This window comes from Pangasianodon hypophthalmus, chromosome 22 (assembly GCF_027358585.1).
Source record: "Pangasianodon hypophthalmus isolate fPanHyp1 chromosome 22, fPanHyp1.pri, whole genome shotgun sequence".
Lineage (NCBI taxonomy): Eukaryota > Metazoa > Chordata > Actinopteri > Siluriformes > Pangasiidae > Pangasianodon > Pangasianodon hypophthalmus.
Genome location: NC_069731.1, coordinates 10519346 through 10538596, shown reverse-complemented (window position 1 = coordinate 10538596; position 19251 = coordinate 10519346). Strand labels below are relative to the sequence as shown.

At 38.7% G+C, this 19251-nt stretch overlaps 1 protein-coding gene and 1 non-coding gene across 4 annotated transcripts in view; one reads left to right on the top strand and one right to left on the bottom strand.

The window, feature by feature from the left end:
• LOC113541200 (dnaJ homolog subfamily C member 13) overlaps positions 1 to 19251 on the bottom strand; it is a 154212-nt gene that overhangs the window by 49981 nt on the left and 84980 nt on the right. For 2 of the 3 annotated variants that reach the window (XM_026938046.3, XM_026938043.3), the window contains exons 14-25: positions 18599 to 18706; positions 18296 to 18451; positions 16329 to 16385; positions 16132 to 16253; positions 15819 to 15894; positions 15503 to 15598; positions 15273 to 15413; positions 13964 to 13981; positions 13383 to 13465; positions 2875 to 3028; positions 811 to 914; positions 456 to 615 (exon numbers count right to left, since the gene is read on the bottom strand). In XM_026938046.3, coding sequence (XP_026793847.3) covers positions 456 to 615; positions 811 to 914; positions 2875 to 3028; positions 13383 to 13465; positions 13964 to 13981; positions 15273 to 15413; positions 15503 to 15598; positions 15819 to 15894; positions 16132 to 16253; positions 16329 to 16385; positions 18296 to 18451; positions 18599 to 18706 — 1275 coding nt within the window. The remainder of the gene's footprint in view (positions 1 to 455; positions 616 to 810; positions 915 to 2874; positions 3029 to 13382; positions 13466 to 13963; positions 13982 to 15272; positions 15414 to 15502; positions 15599 to 15818; positions 15895 to 16131; positions 16254 to 16328; positions 16386 to 18295; positions 18452 to 18598; positions 18707 to 19251) is intronic. The other variant, XM_034298136.2, reaches the window with a different exon arrangement.
• On the top strand, positions 6934 to 7037 carry LOC113541360 (U6 spliceosomal RNA). The gene has a single exon (XR_003404173.1). It is a non-coding gene; the product is annotated as a U6 spliceosomal RNA (small nuclear RNA).

Sequence of the window (19251 nt, the reverse complement as noted above, 5' to 3'; positions counted from 1 at the left end):
CAGACACTGTCACTGAAAGTTTGTTAAGTCCCTTGCGGATTAGCTGTTTACAACTCTGGCAGGGCGCAATAACATGCATAAGGTATGCTTTAATTAAAAGACTTGTGTCATCTCTTGAACTTACAGTCGCATTTGCATACTTGCATAGAGCGTGTAACAGGCTTAAAATTACATTAAAACAGTTTTAGTGTACAATTTACATTCCCTTTGTTTTAGTGCACAATTTTAGTGTACATTTTAATGTACAGTTTACATTCTTTCTTTTAGTCTACAGTTTTAGTGCACAGTTTACATTCCTTTTTTTGGTATACAGTTTTAGTGTACAGTTTACATTCCCTTTCTTTATATTTATATATATATATATTCCCTTTCTTTATATTTATATAACTGTATATTAAAACAGTTTTAGGGACTGTAAACTGTTTATCTGACCAGCTTAGAATAAGAGAACTAACCCTATCCAACATGCCCACAATGTATTTGGTGTCGGTGAAAGGGCCGATTTCCTCACAGCACTTGCCATATACTATCGTCAGAGCCTGCAGGCACATACACTTCATTGCCACCTTGGGTGTTAAGAGGAAACGATGATATAGTTCGTTAAAGAACTCATACCTGCAAAGAAAATGAAAAGAGAGAAACAAAGAAGAAACCTGATGGGAATTCCAAAGTGGAGAGAGAAGAAACCAGAAGTAATTATTAACTGAACTAGTTATGTACAAGAGGAACTGAAACTGCTGAACTATTTCTGAGCACAAAAACAATAGCAGCCAAAATGAAAGATGTAGTGCTGTGTACGATGATATTTACGATCTCTTGATGGCTCCAGACTCCTCATTCTCATCCTCCTCCAGCAGAAGGCGCAGATAATAATCCCCAATTTTGATTTCATCAGAAAGGCACTCATACTTCACCTACTCACAGAAACACAAACATATACACACTGACCAGATTTTCTGAACAGAAATGCTATTATATAAGTTGCAAATGAAACCAACAAAAAAGTAACGGATAAGAAGTTTTGCTTGCTTTGGAAACGAAGTTTCCAAATATAGGGTCTTGCACAAGTTTTCATCCCTTTTGCACAACTACTTAAGCTGTCTGATTATATGGAGAACATTGGTGAACATCAAGTCTTTCTACAGATTCTCAATCAGACTGAGACCTCATCTTTCACTGGGTCATTCTAACACATTCTGATTCTTGGTTTGCACCCCTCCAGTTTGCAGTAGCATACACCTTTGGCAGTATACTTAGAGTTGATGAAGGTGAACCTCTGCCAGTCTCAAGTCTCTGGAAGACTAACAGGTTTTCTTCTAGGATTGAAGAAAAATCAAGTTACCCTGCAGTGCTGGCTTTCTGCCAAATGTATGCTTTTTATGCTTTTAAGGCCAAACAGTCACATTTTGGTCTCATCAGACCAGAGAACCTTTTTTTCACATGTTTGTTGAATCTCCAAATGTGATTTCATATAGTTGTGTTCAATAATGGCTTTCTTCTGGCCACGTTACCATAAAGCACAGGTTTGCAAAGTGTCTGGGCTAGGGCTGTCCTGTGAACAGCGCTCCTATCTGAGCTATGGATCACTCCAGTGCCTTTATTGTTACCCTTGGCCTCCTGGTTGCTTTTCTGACTAATGCCCTATTATGGGATATTTTGTGTAGATTCATGACTTGTAATCTCATTTAAATCTATTCCGGGTGCAGGTTGTAAGACTACAAAATGTGGAAAGGTTCAAGATGAGGTTAATACAGGCACTGTCAGCGGGGATAAGCTGAGTAAACGCTTGCAAACTGCTCTCAGAAAAGGTTTTTTTTTTTGGCACATTTAGTGAACAGCACTCAGAGAAACAAAACTGTGCAGGTTGGATGGCCTGATTTAGGTACTCACCCTTTCTCTATTGCATGGTAAATATGGAGACACTTGTACCAATTAACTTTTGAGCTGATATCAGAACTCAAGAACAATTAAAAGAAGGAAAGAGATTTAAAATTTTTTTCCTAGGCCTCACACATGATTCTTACAGTTTGCTTTACTGTAAATGACGATCATTAAATCATTCACCCATTTAAATGAATACTGCCTCAACAGGATGCCAATATACTGCCAGTCATTTAAGGTAAACTGTGCTACTAATTACCTAATAAACAGACAGGAACAAGATGAACAGATATCACCCTATTTTAGCTCATTGACAGTCAGGTACAACAACAATCATATGAATAACCAGCACTAAGCTGGTGCAGCATTGACATGTCTGTCCATCAGTTTAGAACAATGGCACCAAAGTAAAACAAGCAAAATGTGCATTGTGGACATAAATTCAGTCACTGCTCACTGTGAATAGCTCAAGCGTGTAGCGATGTGAGAGGTCAGAGATAAAATTCAGTCCCTCGCACTGATCACAGGGCACAATACTCATAAGTGTCCTTGAAGTATTAAAGTACCTTCATACTCAATTTCATACTTTTTTGCATACTTTTGCCAATTTTTTGTGGCACCTCCTCCATATAAACAATACAGAGGATATCAGATTTATTCCAGCCTATAATTATAAATTCCTCTTGAAAATGGGTCATTATAGATTGATGGTGATTTCTGCATTGTACTTTACATTTTAAAAATATCCAACAAACAATAGTACATGTCAAAAAGCTCATGTCTCAAGATTATTTATTGCAATGATTCTTCCAGATGAGTGCTAGACGGCTTTAATTTAACACAGGCTTTAATTTAAATAGTTTAATAACGTTTCATTTAATAATACTGTTCAATGATTGAATATACACTACCATTTCCAGAAACATATTTTATGAGTTATGACTGAAAATCCAAAAATATTTTTGCTGCTGTATACAAAAAGCCTACACACACCTCAAACTCTTGATGATTCCAGGAAATCACATTGGTGCTCCCAAGCTCTCGGTCTACACTGAAGGAGCGCATTTCTCCCTCCAGAGCATCACGCAGCTCCTCACGAGTCTTCAGGTTCCAGATTAGATTCGACTGTGCATGATCCATATTAAATCTGTAGAGAGCATTAACCACATACACATGCGAGTTACTCACATTTATGATTTGTAATTACTTGTCAGTCAGTAAGGAATAATACTGATACTGTTTTTCACTGTTTTCAGTGCTTAAAACCCATTCGACAGCACTTCACACTGCAGATGGACAATGAGCTGAGGCATACTTCGAAAACAACCTAAGACTTTTTTTAAGGCAAAAGTGGCATGAAGTGGCATGCTCTGCAATGGCCAAGTCAGTGCACCAAGAACAAGTCATGACGTCTATGGGTTCCAAACTTCAGGCATTTATTGATTACAAGGGATTTGCAACGAAGTATTAAAAATTACAATTAAATTTATGATTGTTAGTTTATCCAATTACTTTTGACCCTTAAAAGTGCTGTAAAATCGGGAGTCACATGATCTAACGAACAAGACAGTGGCCTCGATTTGTTGCTTCTAGCTAACCCTTCTAAAATTACTCATTTCTACCTGCCAAAATGGCCCTTTTTCTACAGAACAAGCTGCAATTGTTAGAAACTATGGCTCCAAAATCTAAAGGAAGTCTGTCTGATTTTGATGCCATTGGTGTCCAGTACTTTGGTTTTAAACACACTCAGTCAAGGACTATGACTTTATTAGGTGCCATCAGCTGCAACTGAGTGCTTGTGGTGTTAACTGGCGTTATTCAGTTTTGGAGCATATGGTTTTATACAGTCGGTTAATAAATATTTGGACAGTGACACAATTTTCAAAGTTTTGCCTCTGTAAACCACCACAAAGGATGTAAAATGAAGCAATGAAGATGTGATGGACATGCAGACTTTCAGGTTTAATTCAAGGGGTTTAACAAAAATATTTTTTTACATAGTCCCACTATTTTCACAGGCTCAAAAGTAATTGGACAAACTAACATTTATAAGGATTATTTGCAATAATTGGATGCAAATCCTTTGCAGTTAATGACTGCCTGAAGTCTGGAACACATGAACATCACCAAATGCTATGTTTTCTCCCTTGAGATGCTTTGCCAGGCCTTTACTGCAGCCACCTTCAGTTGCTGCTTGTTTGTGGGTCTTTCAGGGTTCAGTTTTGTCTTCAATAAGTGAAAAGCATGCTCAATTGGGCTGAGGTCAGGTGACTGACTCGGCCATTTAAGAACATTCCATTTCTTTGCCTTCAGAAGCTTTTGGGTTGCTTTCGCGCTATGTTTTGCGTCATTATCCATCTGTACCATCCTATCAGTTTTTTTTTCTGCATTTGACTGCAGCACATATACTAAGGATGACATGCAAAACCATATCCATTCATGTTCCTGGTCCAGGGCATTCTGTGTAAGGGTAATTTGTTCATTTTTTGTTGTTTACATTTATAGCATCTATAGTGTCATCTTCTGGTTTCAGTAATTGAAAAGCATGCACAATTGGGTTGAGGTCAGGTGACTGGCTCGGCCATTTAAGAACATTCCAATTCTTTGCCTTTAGAAGCGCTTGGGTTGCTTTTGTGGAATGTTTTGGGTCATTATCCCAAATCATTATCACTAGCTGTACTGTGAAGCGCCATCCTATCAGTTTTGCAGCATTTGACTGATTCTGAGCAGAAAGTATAGCTGTATGCACTTAAGAACTATTCCTGCTACTTCTTTCAGCAGTCACATCATCAGTAAACACCAGTGACCCAGTTCCACTGGCAGCCATACATGCCCATGACATAATGAGACCTTCCTTTCCTTCTCCTTACTCTTCTCTTCCCATCATTCTGGTACGTTAATCTTTTAATTTGTTTCATCTTTCCAAAGAATCTTCTTCCAGTATTGGGCAGGTTTTTTAGATGTTTTCTAGCAAGACTGTTACCAATAGTTTGTATCTTTAAGGTAAACTCTCTGTATTTACATTCATGAAGGTATCTCTCTTGATTGTACACTTTGACAATGATACGCCTACCTCCTCCAGAATGTTCCTGGCTAGATGTTGGATGTTGTAAAGGGGTTTTTCTTCACCAAGGAAAGAATTCTGCAATCATCCACTTTAGTTGTCTCCTGTGGTCTTCCAGGCTTTTTGGTGATGCTGAGCATTCCTTCTTTTTAAGAATTCAGCAGTTTGTTGATTTGGCCACTCTTAAAGTTTCTGCTCTCTCTCTGATAGGTTTGTTTTGTTTTTTCAGCCTAATGATGTTCTCCTTCACTTGCACTGACACCGCTTTGGACCGTATACTGACAGTTCCCATGAACGGGTAGCAAATGCAAATTCAACACTTGGAACCAACTCTAGACCTTTTATCTCCTTAATTTGTCATGAAATAATGAGGAAACAGGCCACACCTGTCCATGAAACTGCTTATCAGTCAATTGACCAGTTACTTTTGAGCCTGTGAAAATGGAGGGACTATGTAAAAAAAAAAATGGCTGTAATTCTGGTTAACGCAATATTTTTGTTAAACCCCTTGAATTAAAGCTGAAATTCTACACTTCAATCACACCTGGACTGCTTCATTTCAAATCCATTTTCGTGGTGTACAGAGGCAAAATTACAGAAATCGTGTCACTGTCCAAATACTTATGGACCCGACTGTATAATTTGTCAGTTCATTCATGGTTTCTTGTTCTCTTTTAATGAGTAATGTGTTGACTATTGAACGCATGTGGAAGGGTTAGCTTTAGCATTTCTTAAGTCTGCCAGGCTGGGACTTAATTTGTGGCTGCCCCATATCCATTCATGTGCTTGTGTAAAGGGTTAATGAAGGGCACATTAAATTTTTAATGGAAAAGAGACACCCCCCCCTAATTTTAAAATAGGAACATCACCAGTGAAGTTGTCCATGCACATGCGTATGTGTGTATCAGAACACCGCCACATCAGTAGATGGCGCTTGAGCGCTCCTGTGAAGCAAAGTAGAGACTAGTTTTCTCCCGGGTGCGATCTCAGAAGTAAATGACGCGCCAAGGGAACGACACCCATTTTGTCTGTCTCTATTGTTTCACAGGTAAAGTAATATATATATATATATATATATATATATATATATATATATATATATATATATATATATATATATACTTTAAACATTTTTTCTGTTGATTAACGTGACTTTGTTGACGTGATTGAAAGTGATCACGAAGTGTGTTGAGTGACTGCGCAATTCTAATATGTTTCGGAGAATCTAATTTTGCCAAATGCTAAATTGAGGCCGAATTTAATTGAGGTCATAGGTGTAAATGATTAACGCTGTCTTAAGTTCATTTAAGAGTGTACCATATAATGTTCGTGTATGGCAAAATGTCTGTAATTTTAAACACATTAGCAATGAGTTGTTTGCTATGTAGTGGTACAGCTAACCGTGCACCTGTTGTATTAGCTGTTCAATAGCCATATTGAATGCTATGCATGCACATGCTCAGTGTGTAACCCGATGCAAATCACATTGTAAACGTTCTAAATGCAACAGTGGTTGATGTATTTCTCTTGATATGTGTGTTTGTGACACATTTGTGTTTGGTTCTTTTGAGTAATGTGAGACACTTGTTAGGAACTTTGGTTTACTCTTTAAGTTTTGTATATGGAATTTGTTGGCGCACATATTCTGCTCTGTATGTGTGTTATGTAACTCAATGTTTTATTATGTGAAATAAGTAAAGTAAATGGATGCATATGTATACGTGTATGTTGTGTGTATGTATTCATATCACGTTATGTTGTGTGTACTGTATCCATATCACGTTATCCCATGTATAGATGTCATGTAACATGAGAAGTGTTCATAGTTACTAATAGGTTCGATCACAGAAGTAAATGACGCGCCAAGGGAACGACACTCATTTTGTCTGTCTCTATTGTTTCACAGTTTCACAGGTACACAGTGCTTAACCGCCTGTGTGTCCTTAGTTGCCGACCCAGATATCCCCTAGGTCTGAGGCCGGTAACACTTGCTACGGCAGCACATATACTGAAACTGGAACGATACAGAGAAGATTAGCATGGTCCAGGCGCAAGGATGACATGTAAAACCATAGCCATTCATGATCATGGTCCAGGGCATTCTGTGTGATGGTAATTTGTTCATTTTTGTTGACTATAAGTGTCATCTTTGTTTCCGTCTTGTCAGATAAACTGGGGCTCATTTAATCTGCAGGGTAATTATGCATAGATGTGAGACTTGACATCAGTATGGGCATATGTACAGCTCTTTTTTTATTTTTGGCAGCAAGCACCACTGTTTTAGCTACTTCTCAGTAAACAGTAACATTAATACTAAGTAATAGGTGAGCTTTTTGATTCTGGTTTGGAATTTTGGAAGATTAAATGCTCCTCACAAGCAAGTCAGTACTCTGAGTACATTGATGTTGCACTGTTACAGGAAATGCATTTGTTACGCACAGACACTGGGTGATTAGCCAATAAGTTTTACCCCACAGTTGTGTTGTGCTCAGCTAAATGAAAATTAAAGGAGCAGCCATTGTATCCAAACATAATCTTAAAACCAGAGTACTGAATACTTGGACAGACAATGCAGGCAGGATAGTGACTGCTATCTTGACAGGAGGGTGGCTCTCATTTCTGTGTATTCCCCTAATGTATTTGGACAAAACTTTTTAATGACAAAATCACAGCAAAAATCTATAACTGACTGACTGCTCCTTCATCATGGGTGAGGACTTGGGATTCATCTCTCGACAAATCAATCATTACGATATCTAGAGAACAAGGGTGGGCAACAGGTGCTCTGCAAACTTGTGCCAGTAGTTCAGAACTTACAGATGTTTGGTAATCAATCAACCCTTCACTAAGAGACTACTATTTTTTTTTCTTTGGCAGAATTGATTTTCTTTTTGCTTTATCTTAACTTTTCTGTTGAACTAATCACGTAATTTTACTTCAGATAGCCCTATCTGAACACAAGGTGATTTTTTTGTACTGCTGCCTTGAGCACTACACATAAACGTGCTAACAGATGGTGCTTTAACTGTTCCTTTTTCAAAGATAGTGACGATACACCAATCAGCCATAACATTAAAACCACCTGCCTAATAGTGTGTAGCTCTGACCCTTCGAGGCATGGACTCCGCCTCCAAAGGTATGCTGTGGAATCTGGCACCAAGATGTCAAATCCTTCAAGGCCTATTAGTTACAAGGTGGGGCCTCCATGGATTGGACTTGTTTTCCAGCACAACCCACAGATGCTCAATCTCAGCTTCCGATAGTGCATCTCTTCCGTAACCAACGCACACACACCCGGCCATCCACTTGTTGTCTCATGTCACTTTTATTCTGCCATTGTAATAATGTAACAGCCCATGTCACTTTTACTCTGCCATTGTACACCAGTTTCATTTACCTTACTACATTACAGCATCATCTCAACCACTCATGTTCAAATGTGTGTTTGTTCATGTCTAATAAGTATTTGTACTGTCATGTCTAAATTTGAGCCTTGTGACAAGCATTTCAATGGCCAGTGTACCCAGTGTAACTGTGAAACTGACAAATAAACGACTCTTGATGTAAAAGAAAACGTGATATATCAGACCAGGTCACCTTCTTCCATTGCTCCATGGTCCAGTTCTGATGCTCATGTGCCCATTGTAGGCACTTTTGGTGGTGGACAGGGGTCAGCATAGGCACTCTGACCGGTCTCCGGCTACGCAGCCCCATATGGAGCAAGCTGTGATGCACTGTGTGTCGTAACACCTTTCTATCATAGCCAACATTAACTTTTTCAACAATTTGTGCTACAGTAATTCTTCTGTGGGATTGGACGAGACTAGTGTTTGCTCCTCACATGCATCAGTGAGCCTGATGACCCTGTCACCGGTTCACCGATTGTCCTTCCTTGGACCACTTTCTAGGTAGGTACTAACCGCTGCATACCAGGAACACACCACAAGACCTGCCATTTTGCAGATGCTCCGACCCAGTCGTCTAGCCAACAAAATTTGGCCCTTGTCAAAGTTGCTCAGATCCTTACGCTTGCCAACACACCGAATTCGAGAACTGACTGTTCACTTGCTGCCTAATATATCCCACCCCTTAACAGGTGCCATTGTAACAAGATAATCAAATGTTATTCACATCACCTGTCAGTGGTTTTAATATTATGGCTGATTGGTGTATAATTGTTTTTCTCCACTCTTTTTATGATGTTATGCAAACTGTATTGGGTCAGTCCATCTGAAGTGGTCCAATAATTGTAAAGTTTTTAATTTTTCTTTTCTTTTTATTTATTTATTTATTTTTTTGATTGATTACCTCTATGTATTGGCATTGCAAAACCACCATTAAAAAAAATTCACTTGGTTTAACCATGACGCCATCTTTGTGTCATGGCACACAATACATTTTGGTTATATAGCTGTTTACAGAAACCTCAATATCTCGGCTCAGGATAGTCTTAGCTCCTTGGACCAAAAACTGCTATGTAGAACACGTTACAAGGTACATGTAGATATATAAACATTTTGCACATTCTTGTTCTTTAGACTTAGAACTTAAGTCCTAACGTAATGCTCAAGATTGCTCACAGTTCCACTATTAGGGTCAATTTATAATGTGAAGGGTTCAAGTCTCAGTCTTAATTTTTTAGGGGGTACCTAGGTAAGTATAGTGTGCATACAGAACATTTCAGGTTTGAGACTTTTTGTATTTTTGATGGGGGCAAGAATGTGCAATTAAAAAAAAATTTCTCCACACTTTTGGGTTGAATATCTCTGGTGGGGGACTAGATACATACCTGAAATTTTCACAGAAATAAGTCTTCTATAGTAGCATTCTGCTGTGAAATTTTGAGTTTAAGATTCCACTGGTTACAGAGCTAGGGCTAGTAGAACTCTGGGGAAAAGCCTACTTTATTCATGCATTTTGAGAAATTAATAAATGTAATTTAAGCATAACAAATAATACAAATGAACAGTATTTTACAGTAATTATGTTTATGATTGACATACAATAGCTTATGCTTGTCAACGAGGTCTAAAATGTTACTACATTTGATATTGGCAACAGTGAAGCATGCTCTATCACAGGGTTCTTCAAATCTGCAGAGCTAAACTCTGAAAGACAGTGGACCTTGACTTCAACTGATAGATCTGGAGCCTTGTTTGCTTAAGTTTAGACCCTGGCTTTAGTTGGAAGGCTGTGTGGTCTAATATTCATGACTCATCTTGCAACCTTGATCACCAACAAATTTAATTTGATTATATGCATAGAACGTACAGTATTTAACCCCTCTTAAACTCCACTGCATGAATGTCATTAGATTAGATTAGATTAGATCAACTTTACTGTCATTGTGCAGAGTACAAGTACATAGCCAAAGAAAATATAAGTGATCCCTTATGCAAACTGTGTCAAATGAAGGTGCCATACTCCTTTCTGCATATGATCTGGGACTGCCCTCCTGTCGCTCAGTGTTGGAAAAATGTAGCATCCAATTTATCTGATCTGTTTTCTACTTCAGTGCCTCTGACCTTACTTGTTCTGATTTTGAATAATCTCTTAGCATTTCCAAAATCACTGTTGTGCTCGCTGGTCTCACAGCAGCTACCTTGAATATTTGGATAGGTGGTGTTGATAAGTTAGAGCCTTTTGGAATGATTAAGATCGGCCCCTTCCCCAACATCAGTTTTCGATATTACGCATTTTGAGCCCTGGTGTTTTGTGTGTCCTCATGTTTGTGTGCATATTTTGTGTAAAAATGGGACTTTCAGTGTGTAACACTGATTTCATATTGTAGTTTTTGCTTTTTTGTGCATGTATGTACAGTCTCTAAGTTCCTTTTGTTGGTTGTTTGAACATGTAAAATCCTATCATATCTTTGTCACATAGTGATCGCTCATTTTCAATAAATATTTGATCACAGAAAAAAGTACTGTAATTCGTATGCTGTTCCCCCGATTTGGATGTACATATCCTCAAATTAAAGTGGAAATTCTGCATATTCATTATTTAATTCCAATTAACTCCAACACACTGTGGCAGACAGCTAAAATAACTTCGTCAATGTCACTCCATTAGCAAATGGCTCAAAGCAAAGCAGTGTAGACATGTTAACAACATTTCCACTCAATTTTCATTTATTTAGTTCTACTGTAGGCTAATGGTAATCGCACTGGCCTGCTCAGCACACACACACATACGCACACGCGCACATGCACATGTGTGCCACACACATAATGGGTTTGAATGAAATAGCTTAAACAATCAGAAACTGCACTGCGGCAGTGTCATAATCCCATTTCTTACCTGGAATTAAAGGGCACTAAACTAACATATTACTTTGACTAATGGGTGGCATCTCAGTTTTAGAGGTTTGAACTTTGTCAATGTACTAATATTTATGAACCTGACTGTGTATGAGAGGTACTAGATATGTATTATGCATTTTTTTTTAAAGGCAAAAAAAATCGTTGGACATAAGTCTGTTACACAATCAACCCACATGTGTACATACATGACACCTACAGGACTTACCTAAGTGAAATACACCTATACTTGACAAATTCATATGCATTTATATGTACATACATGACATGTATGACATACAGTCAGGTCCATAAATATTGGGACAGTGACACAGTTTTGGTAATTTTGCCTCTGTACACCACCACAGTGGATTTGAAATGAAGCAGTCAGGATGTGACTGAAGCGTAGACTTTCAGCTTTAATTCAAGGGGTTTAACAAAAATATTGCATTAACCGTTTAGGAATTACAGCCATTTTTTACAGAGTTCCTCCATTTTCACAGGCTCAAAAGTAATGGGACAAACTAATATAATCATAAATATTAGGATTATTTTTATTACTTGGAGGTAAATCCTTTGCAGTCAATGACTACCTGAAGTCTGGACCCCATGGACATCACCAAATGCTGAGTTTCCTCCCTTGAGATGATTTGCCAGGTCTTTACTGCAGCCATCTTCAGTTGCTGCTTGTTTGTGGGTCTTTCTGCCTTCAGATTTGTCTTCAGTAAGTGAAAAGCAGCTCAGTTGGGTTGAGGTCAGGTGACTGACTCGGCCATTTAAGAACATTTAATTTCCAAGCTCTTGGGCTGCTTTCACAGTATGTTTTGGGTTGTTATCCATCTGTACTGTGAAGCACTGTCCTATCAGTTTTGCAGCATTTGACTGAATCTGAGCAGAAAGTATAGCTCTATACACTTCAGAATTCATCCTGCTACTTCTATCAACAGTCACATTATCAATAAACCCCAGTGACCCAGTTCCATTGGCAGCCAAACATGCCCATGCCATAACACTGCCTCCACATGTTTGACGGATGATGTGGTATGCTTTGGATCATGAGCCCTTCCTTTCCTTCTCCATACTTTTCTCTTCCCATCATTCTGGTACAAGTTAATCTTGCATCAGAACTGGTCAGGCTTTTTTTAGAGGTTTTTTTAGCAAAGTCTAATCTGGCCTTTGTGTTCTTGAGTGTTACCAGCGGTTTGCATCTTGAGGTAAACCGTCTGTATTTACATTCATGAAGGTGGCTCTTGATTGTAGACTTTGACAATGATAGGCCTACCTCCTCCAGAGTGTTCCTGACTTGGCTAGATGTTGTGAAGGGGTTGTTCTTCAATAAGAAAAGAATTCTGCAATCATCCACTTTAGTTGTTTTCTGTGGTCTCCCAGGCCTTTTGGTGTTGCTGAGCTCGCCAGTGCATTCCTTCTTTTTAAGAATGTACCAAATTGTTGATTTGGCCCTCCTAAAGTTTCTGCTATCTCTCTGATAGGTCTGTTTTGGTTTTTCTGCCTAATGATGGCCTCCTTCACTTGCATCAACACCTTTCTGGACGGCATATTGAGAGTTCCCATGAACAGCTACCAAATGCAAATTCAGCACTTGGAATCAACTCCAGACCTTTTATCTCCTTAATTTATCATGATATAAGGAGAAAACAGGCCATAGCTGGCCATGAAACTGCTTATCAGTCAATTGTCCCATTACTTTTGAGCCTGTGAAAATGGAGGAACTCTGTAAAAAATGGCTGTAATTCCTAAACGGTTAATGCAATATTTTTGTTAAACCCCTTGAATTAAAGCTGAAAGTCTACACTTCAGTCACATCTTGACTGCTTCATTTCAAATCCACTGTTGTGGTGTACAGAGGCAAAATTACCAAAACTGTGTCACTGTCCCAATATTTATGGACCTGACTGTACATACACTCATATGCAGGACTATCAGTATATTATCACACCTAAACTAGGAAATACTGGTGATTTTACAGTCTCCCACTTTTTAGACTATAAAGATAATTTTTATGATTTTTTTTGTCATTTTTATAAAGTACTACTGGTTTCCCATGATATACTAAACAAACTAGAGCAAAATCAGACAGTGCCTAAATTAGAAAATATAAATGGCAAGTAAATATATACTTGTAGTAGAAGAGCTCCCAATTGGCCTCTATCTTGATCCGCTGTCTTCTCTTCCTCAAGACAACAGGTTTTTGGTTTGGGTTCTGCATGGGGACAATAAATTGTGAAACTTCAATGAGCTTCAAATGAAGCTTATTACAAACCTATTATAAACATGGCAGCTATGGTGAGGCTTATAAAGAACTAGTCAGCACTGCACTGTAAGTTACTGTGCCCATTGTCTTGTTTTGGAGGTTTTGTACTGTCTTGTGCTGTTTGCACATGTTTGCACTGTGCACTTTATGTAAATATATGTAGTCTCCTGTAGTTCTGTGTTTGTTTTATGTAGCACCTTGGTCCTGGAGGAACGTTGTTTCATTTCACTGTTAACTAACTGCAGTTGTGTATATGGTTGAAATGACAATAAAAGCCACTTGACTTGACTTGACAATAAAACAAATAGTTGTACATGAACCCATACAAAGAATGGTGTTGCAGAATCAGAAATCCTCATAAAATAGTAGTTGAACAAAAACCCCAGGAAAAACATTAATTAATTCCAAGAATGCCAACACAATGTCTCAGTGGTCAATTATACTCACCAAGTTATTCCTGTCCTGCTGCATTCATTCAAAGCAGACAACCACATTAAGGGGAAGGGAGATTGGAAAGGGCAGAAATAACAGAAATATTATTGATACTGTGGTCAGCTGATCACAATTCATGTGATAGCTCAACAAAAATATAATTAATTAAGTAAAAATCATTAAATCCAAGAATTTTTTAATTTGGTAGAATTGCAACCTAATTAAAAGGCTGGATGAAAAAAGACTATAACAGCCCTTTGATGCCATAACAGCCTCTACTCCTCTGGGAAGGCATTCCACTAGATTGTGGAGAGTTGCTGTGAGGATTTGTGCACATTAAGCCAAAAGAGCATTAGTGAGGTCAGGCACTGATGCTGGGAGAGAAGGCCTTTAGTTAGCATTACAGTTCATTCCAAAAGTGTTTAATGGGGATGAGGTCAGTGATCTGTGCAAGCCACTCAAATTCTTCCATACCAACCTTGACAAACCATGTCTTTATGAACCTTGCCATGTGAACAGGGGCACTGTCATGCTAGTAGAGGTTTGGGCCCCTTAGCTCCAGTGAAAGGAAATTTTAATTCTACAGCATACAAAGACATTCTAGAAAATTGTATGCTTTTGGCCATATAGTGTATGTTGGGATTTGGATTAAATACCCTCAAATTAAAGCTGAAAGTCTGCACTTTGAGCTCATATATATTCTTTATTTAATATCAATTCCAATATACTGTGGTAGACAGCTAACAATAACCAAATACACTATATTGCAGTATAATGTTTAAAAATATTAACTGATTATTAAAGACCATTTTTAAACACTTTCTTACTACATTCACATAAAATGTACAATAATGGAAGCGCTTTTGATAGCTTGCTCAGCAGCCAGTTACTGGCTTTCTGACAAGAGTTTGAGTGAAATAACTCAAAGAGCAAAGCTTGTGAAGAATTCACTTTAATCATAGATGACATTTATTCTAATGTGAGGCTGTTGAAAATAAAATGTTTTCAAAAAACATCTTCAGAAAAGTGCAAAATTAATACTGTTAAAATACTGTAAAATGATATTGTTCTTATACTGGTTTACTAGAAAGTTGAGAATACAAAAGAGACATATCATTGTGTAACGAGAGACTGTAGAGGTATTGGTGCACATGTGGATGAGGACAGTTAGGATGTGGACCCAGTGTCGTCTTTGCACAGATTCTAGAATGTTCTCCTCTATGTTCATGCATTCACTCAGCTTTTCTGCCTTTTATGGACTTTTTAAAGATTGCTTTACAACAGTTTTTTTGGCTCATTGAGTTTTCCAGTTAACTTGGCTCACCTCCTTCTGTGCAATGCCCATCTTGTCTCTCCAGTGCATGAGCACCAGGTCAGCCTTTTCTTTAGCAAACTTCTCTACCTCTTTGGCAGCCTTGCCCGCTATTCGCTGCCACTCCGGCACCTTAGTGCGTCCAAACTGGTCCTACACAGACAAAGATAATTGGAAATGATGTTTATTTGGTATATGGAATAGTTATTACTCATTGTGATATAAGTGAAGATATAAGTTACAGAAGCGATCTTGAGGTTGTCACGGATGTGCATTCTGTCCACGTCCTTTTCTGGCACAGGATCAGAGCTGTCCAAATATGCCAGGAGCCCAGTTGGCTAGAGGAGAGAGAGAGTAAACAAAGGAAAGAAAAGGAAAGGAAAAAAGAAAGTAAGAAAAAGTAATAGAAAAAAGAATCAGTGAAAGGAACAAGCAAACAAAGAATAAAATCATCATTAAAGATTTTGGAATGTTTGGAAGTGAAAGATTTTTACTAAAATAAATAAATAAATAAATAAAACTCTTAATAGGAGTCAATAAATCTGTGTGCAATCTCACAAAGATTCTCTTGAGGAGGTTCATAGCAACAGGATTCTCAGCCGTCCACAAACCCACGAGGTGACGACTCAGCTGTCTACAAGCAACACAAGAGCATTTTTGTCACTTTAATTATTTAAATCTCACAAAACACAATAAGATAATCATAAACTGAGGGCTTAACAGGGATCTTTCTGCAACTTTATGTTCTTCCTACTCCGAGACTGGATACATTTTAACATGTTCTGTAGTGACACTGTGCATTTTAAATGTCTAAATTAAGCAGGCTTGGGATGAAATCTGGGGTGTGGTGCTGTTAGAGGTGTGTGTTTACCTGTTCGTAAGCATCCTCTGATCAGTGCTGATTGTGAACATAGATGTGTGCAGATGTCTGGGTAAAGCACCTTCACTCAATGCCAAGTCCTGCATCTTTGTGGCTATTTCCTTATCTCCCTCCTGAAGACAGATACACACATATATAAATTATTCATACAAAAGACAATAATACTTCACAAATGAATGGAATCTCACCTCAATTATGGCCTTCATAACCAGCCCTGCACCCTTCACTATAGCCATAGAGGGATGCTGCAGAGACAGAGACAACAGAACAGAAAAAACAATCAGTATAAATCTAGAGAAACATATAAGACATAACCTAGTGCATACACTATATGGCTGAATGTTTCTGGACACCTGAACATTACACCCAAATATAGGCCTTCCCCAAACTGTTGCCACAAAGTTGGAAGCACACAATTGTATAGGCTGTAGAGCAATATAATTTCCCTTCAGTGAAACTAAGAGGCCCAAACCTGTTCCAGCATGACAATGCCCCTTTGCACAAAGCGAGGTCCATGAAGACATGGTTACCCAAGATTGGTGTAGAAGAACTCAAGTGGCCTGAACAGAGCCCTCACCACAACCTCACTGAACACCTTTGTGTTGGATGAACTATGCCAACTGTGTGTCAGGCCTACTCGTCCAAGAGTGCCTAACCTCAGCAATGCTTTTGTGGCTGAATGGGGAAATGCGTATAGCCAGAATCCAAACTCTAGTGGAAAGCCTTCCCAGAAGAGTGGAGGATATTATAACAGCAAAGGGGGGACTAAATCTGGAATAGGATATTCAAAATGCACATACAGTCGGGTCCATAAGTATTTGGACAGTGACACAATTTTCGTAATTTTGCCTCCGTATACCACCAGAGTGGATTTAAATGAAGCAATCAAGATGTGAAGTGTAGACTTTGAGCTTTAATTCAAGTGGTTTAACAAAAATATTGCATTAACCAGAATTATAGCCATTTTTTTTTTACATAATCCCTCCTTTTTTACTGGCTCAATAGTATTTGCCCAATTGACTGATAAGCAGTTTCATGGCCAGGTGTGGCCTGTTTCCTCATTGGTCAAAGATCTGGAGTTGATTACAAGTGTTGAATTTGCATTTGGTAGCTGTTCATGGGCACTCTCAATATACGGTCCAAAGAGGTGTTGATGCAAGTGAAGGAGGCCTTCCTATCAGAGAGATAGCAGAAACTTTAGGAGTAGCCAAATCAACAATTTGGTACATTCTTAAAAAGAAGAAATGCACTGGCGAGCTCAGCAACACCAAAAGCCTGGAAGACCAAGAGAGACAACTAAAGTGGATGACTGCAGAATTCTTTCCTTGGTGAAGAAAAAATTAAACGTCTAGCCAAGTCAAGAACACTCTTGAGTAGGCAGGCGTGTCATTGTCAAAGTGTACAATCAAGAGACGCCTTCATGAATGTAAATACAGAGGGTTTACCTCAAGATGCAAATCACTGGTAACACTCAAGATCAGAAAGGCCAGACTGGACTTTGCTTTAAAAAAAAAAAAAAAAAAAAAAAAAAAAACTGCCCAGTTCTAGAAGAAGATTCTTTGGACAGATGAAAACAAGATTAACTTGTACCAGAATGATGGGAAAAGAAATGTATGGAGAAGGAAAGGAAGGGCTCATGATCCAAAGCATACCACATCACCCGTCAAACACTGTGGAGACAGTGTTATGGCATGGGCATTTATGGCTGCCAATGGAACTGGGTAACTGGTGTTTATTGATGATGTGACTGCTGAAAGAAGTAGCAGGGTTAATTCTGAAGTGTATACAGGATGGTACTTCAGGATAGGATGGTACTTCACAGTACAGATAATGATAATGATTTGGGATAATGACCCAAAACATACCACAAAAGCAACCCAACCACTTCTAAAGGCAAAGAAACGGAATGTTCTTAAATAGCCGAGTCACTCATCTGACCTCAACCCAATTGCACATGCATTTCAATTACTGAAACTATTGTGGTGGTGTACAGACCCAAAATTATGAAAATTGTGTCGCTGTCCAAATACTTATGGACCCAACTGTATGGGTCTTATGGTTGGTCATAGAGTATACCTCTTCTGTACTACAAAAAAGCACATTGTTTGACTTGGATTGTGTCAGCACACACAGTGCAGAATGTTTTGCATCAGACCTGGAAGAGTTTGAAAAGTGTGCGTCCATTGGAGGCCACCATCTCCAGCAGCATATCGAACTGCTGGCCTTCACTCGTTTCACTGTAAGGCGCACAAAGTGCAAAGGTCAAGAAATCTAGCAGTGCACTGATCACTAAAGCGCCTGTACCATGGTCCTGAAAAGAGATGGAAACAGTGTTAGACAGCTGCACATAAAACTAGAACTATGCATATTAGATTTCTTTTAGGTTACCAAAGTCTGTTATATGATTTTTAAAGAGCCATAATTAAGTTACATTAAGGTGAACTAATTAGCAGTGTACCACGTTACTGATGAATTTCTCCAAAAGGCTCTCCAGGAACTTTCTGGATGATAGAAGAGAGGCTTTGTTCAGCTGCTCCTGCCTCAAGTCATAATCATCATGCATTGGCTGTAACAGCAATAACACACAACTAGAAATGTGGTGCTTTTAAAAACAACACAAACAAAAGGACATATACACTCACCATCGGCTTTATTAGGAAGACCTGTAGAATGCTTGTTTATGAAATTATCCAGTCAGTCAATTATGTGGCAGCAGCTCAGCATGCAGATGCTGGTCAAGAGCTTCAGGTTATGTTTAGAATGGGGAAAATGTGATCTCAGTGATTTTGACTATGGCATAGTTGTTGGTGCCAGACGGTCTGGTTTGAGTACTTCAAAGTTTTCCCCCGCCTCCCAGGTGAACACCTTTCTGAAGGTAGATCTTGTTCCTCAGGGCCTGTGCCCCTCTCACTCAAGAAACAACAATGTTTCTGACTGCGGTATTTTGGGGCTGATGACCCATTTCTTCAACACTGTCTGCAGTGTCCACAGTGATTGCTGGTCTAAATTGGTTGCTGTCCAATGAGCTATGTTTTCAGCTGTGAATAGTCTTACTGGCAGCCCTTGGCCATCATGAAGCAAGTTCTAAGGGGTTCTACCTATAGGCTCATC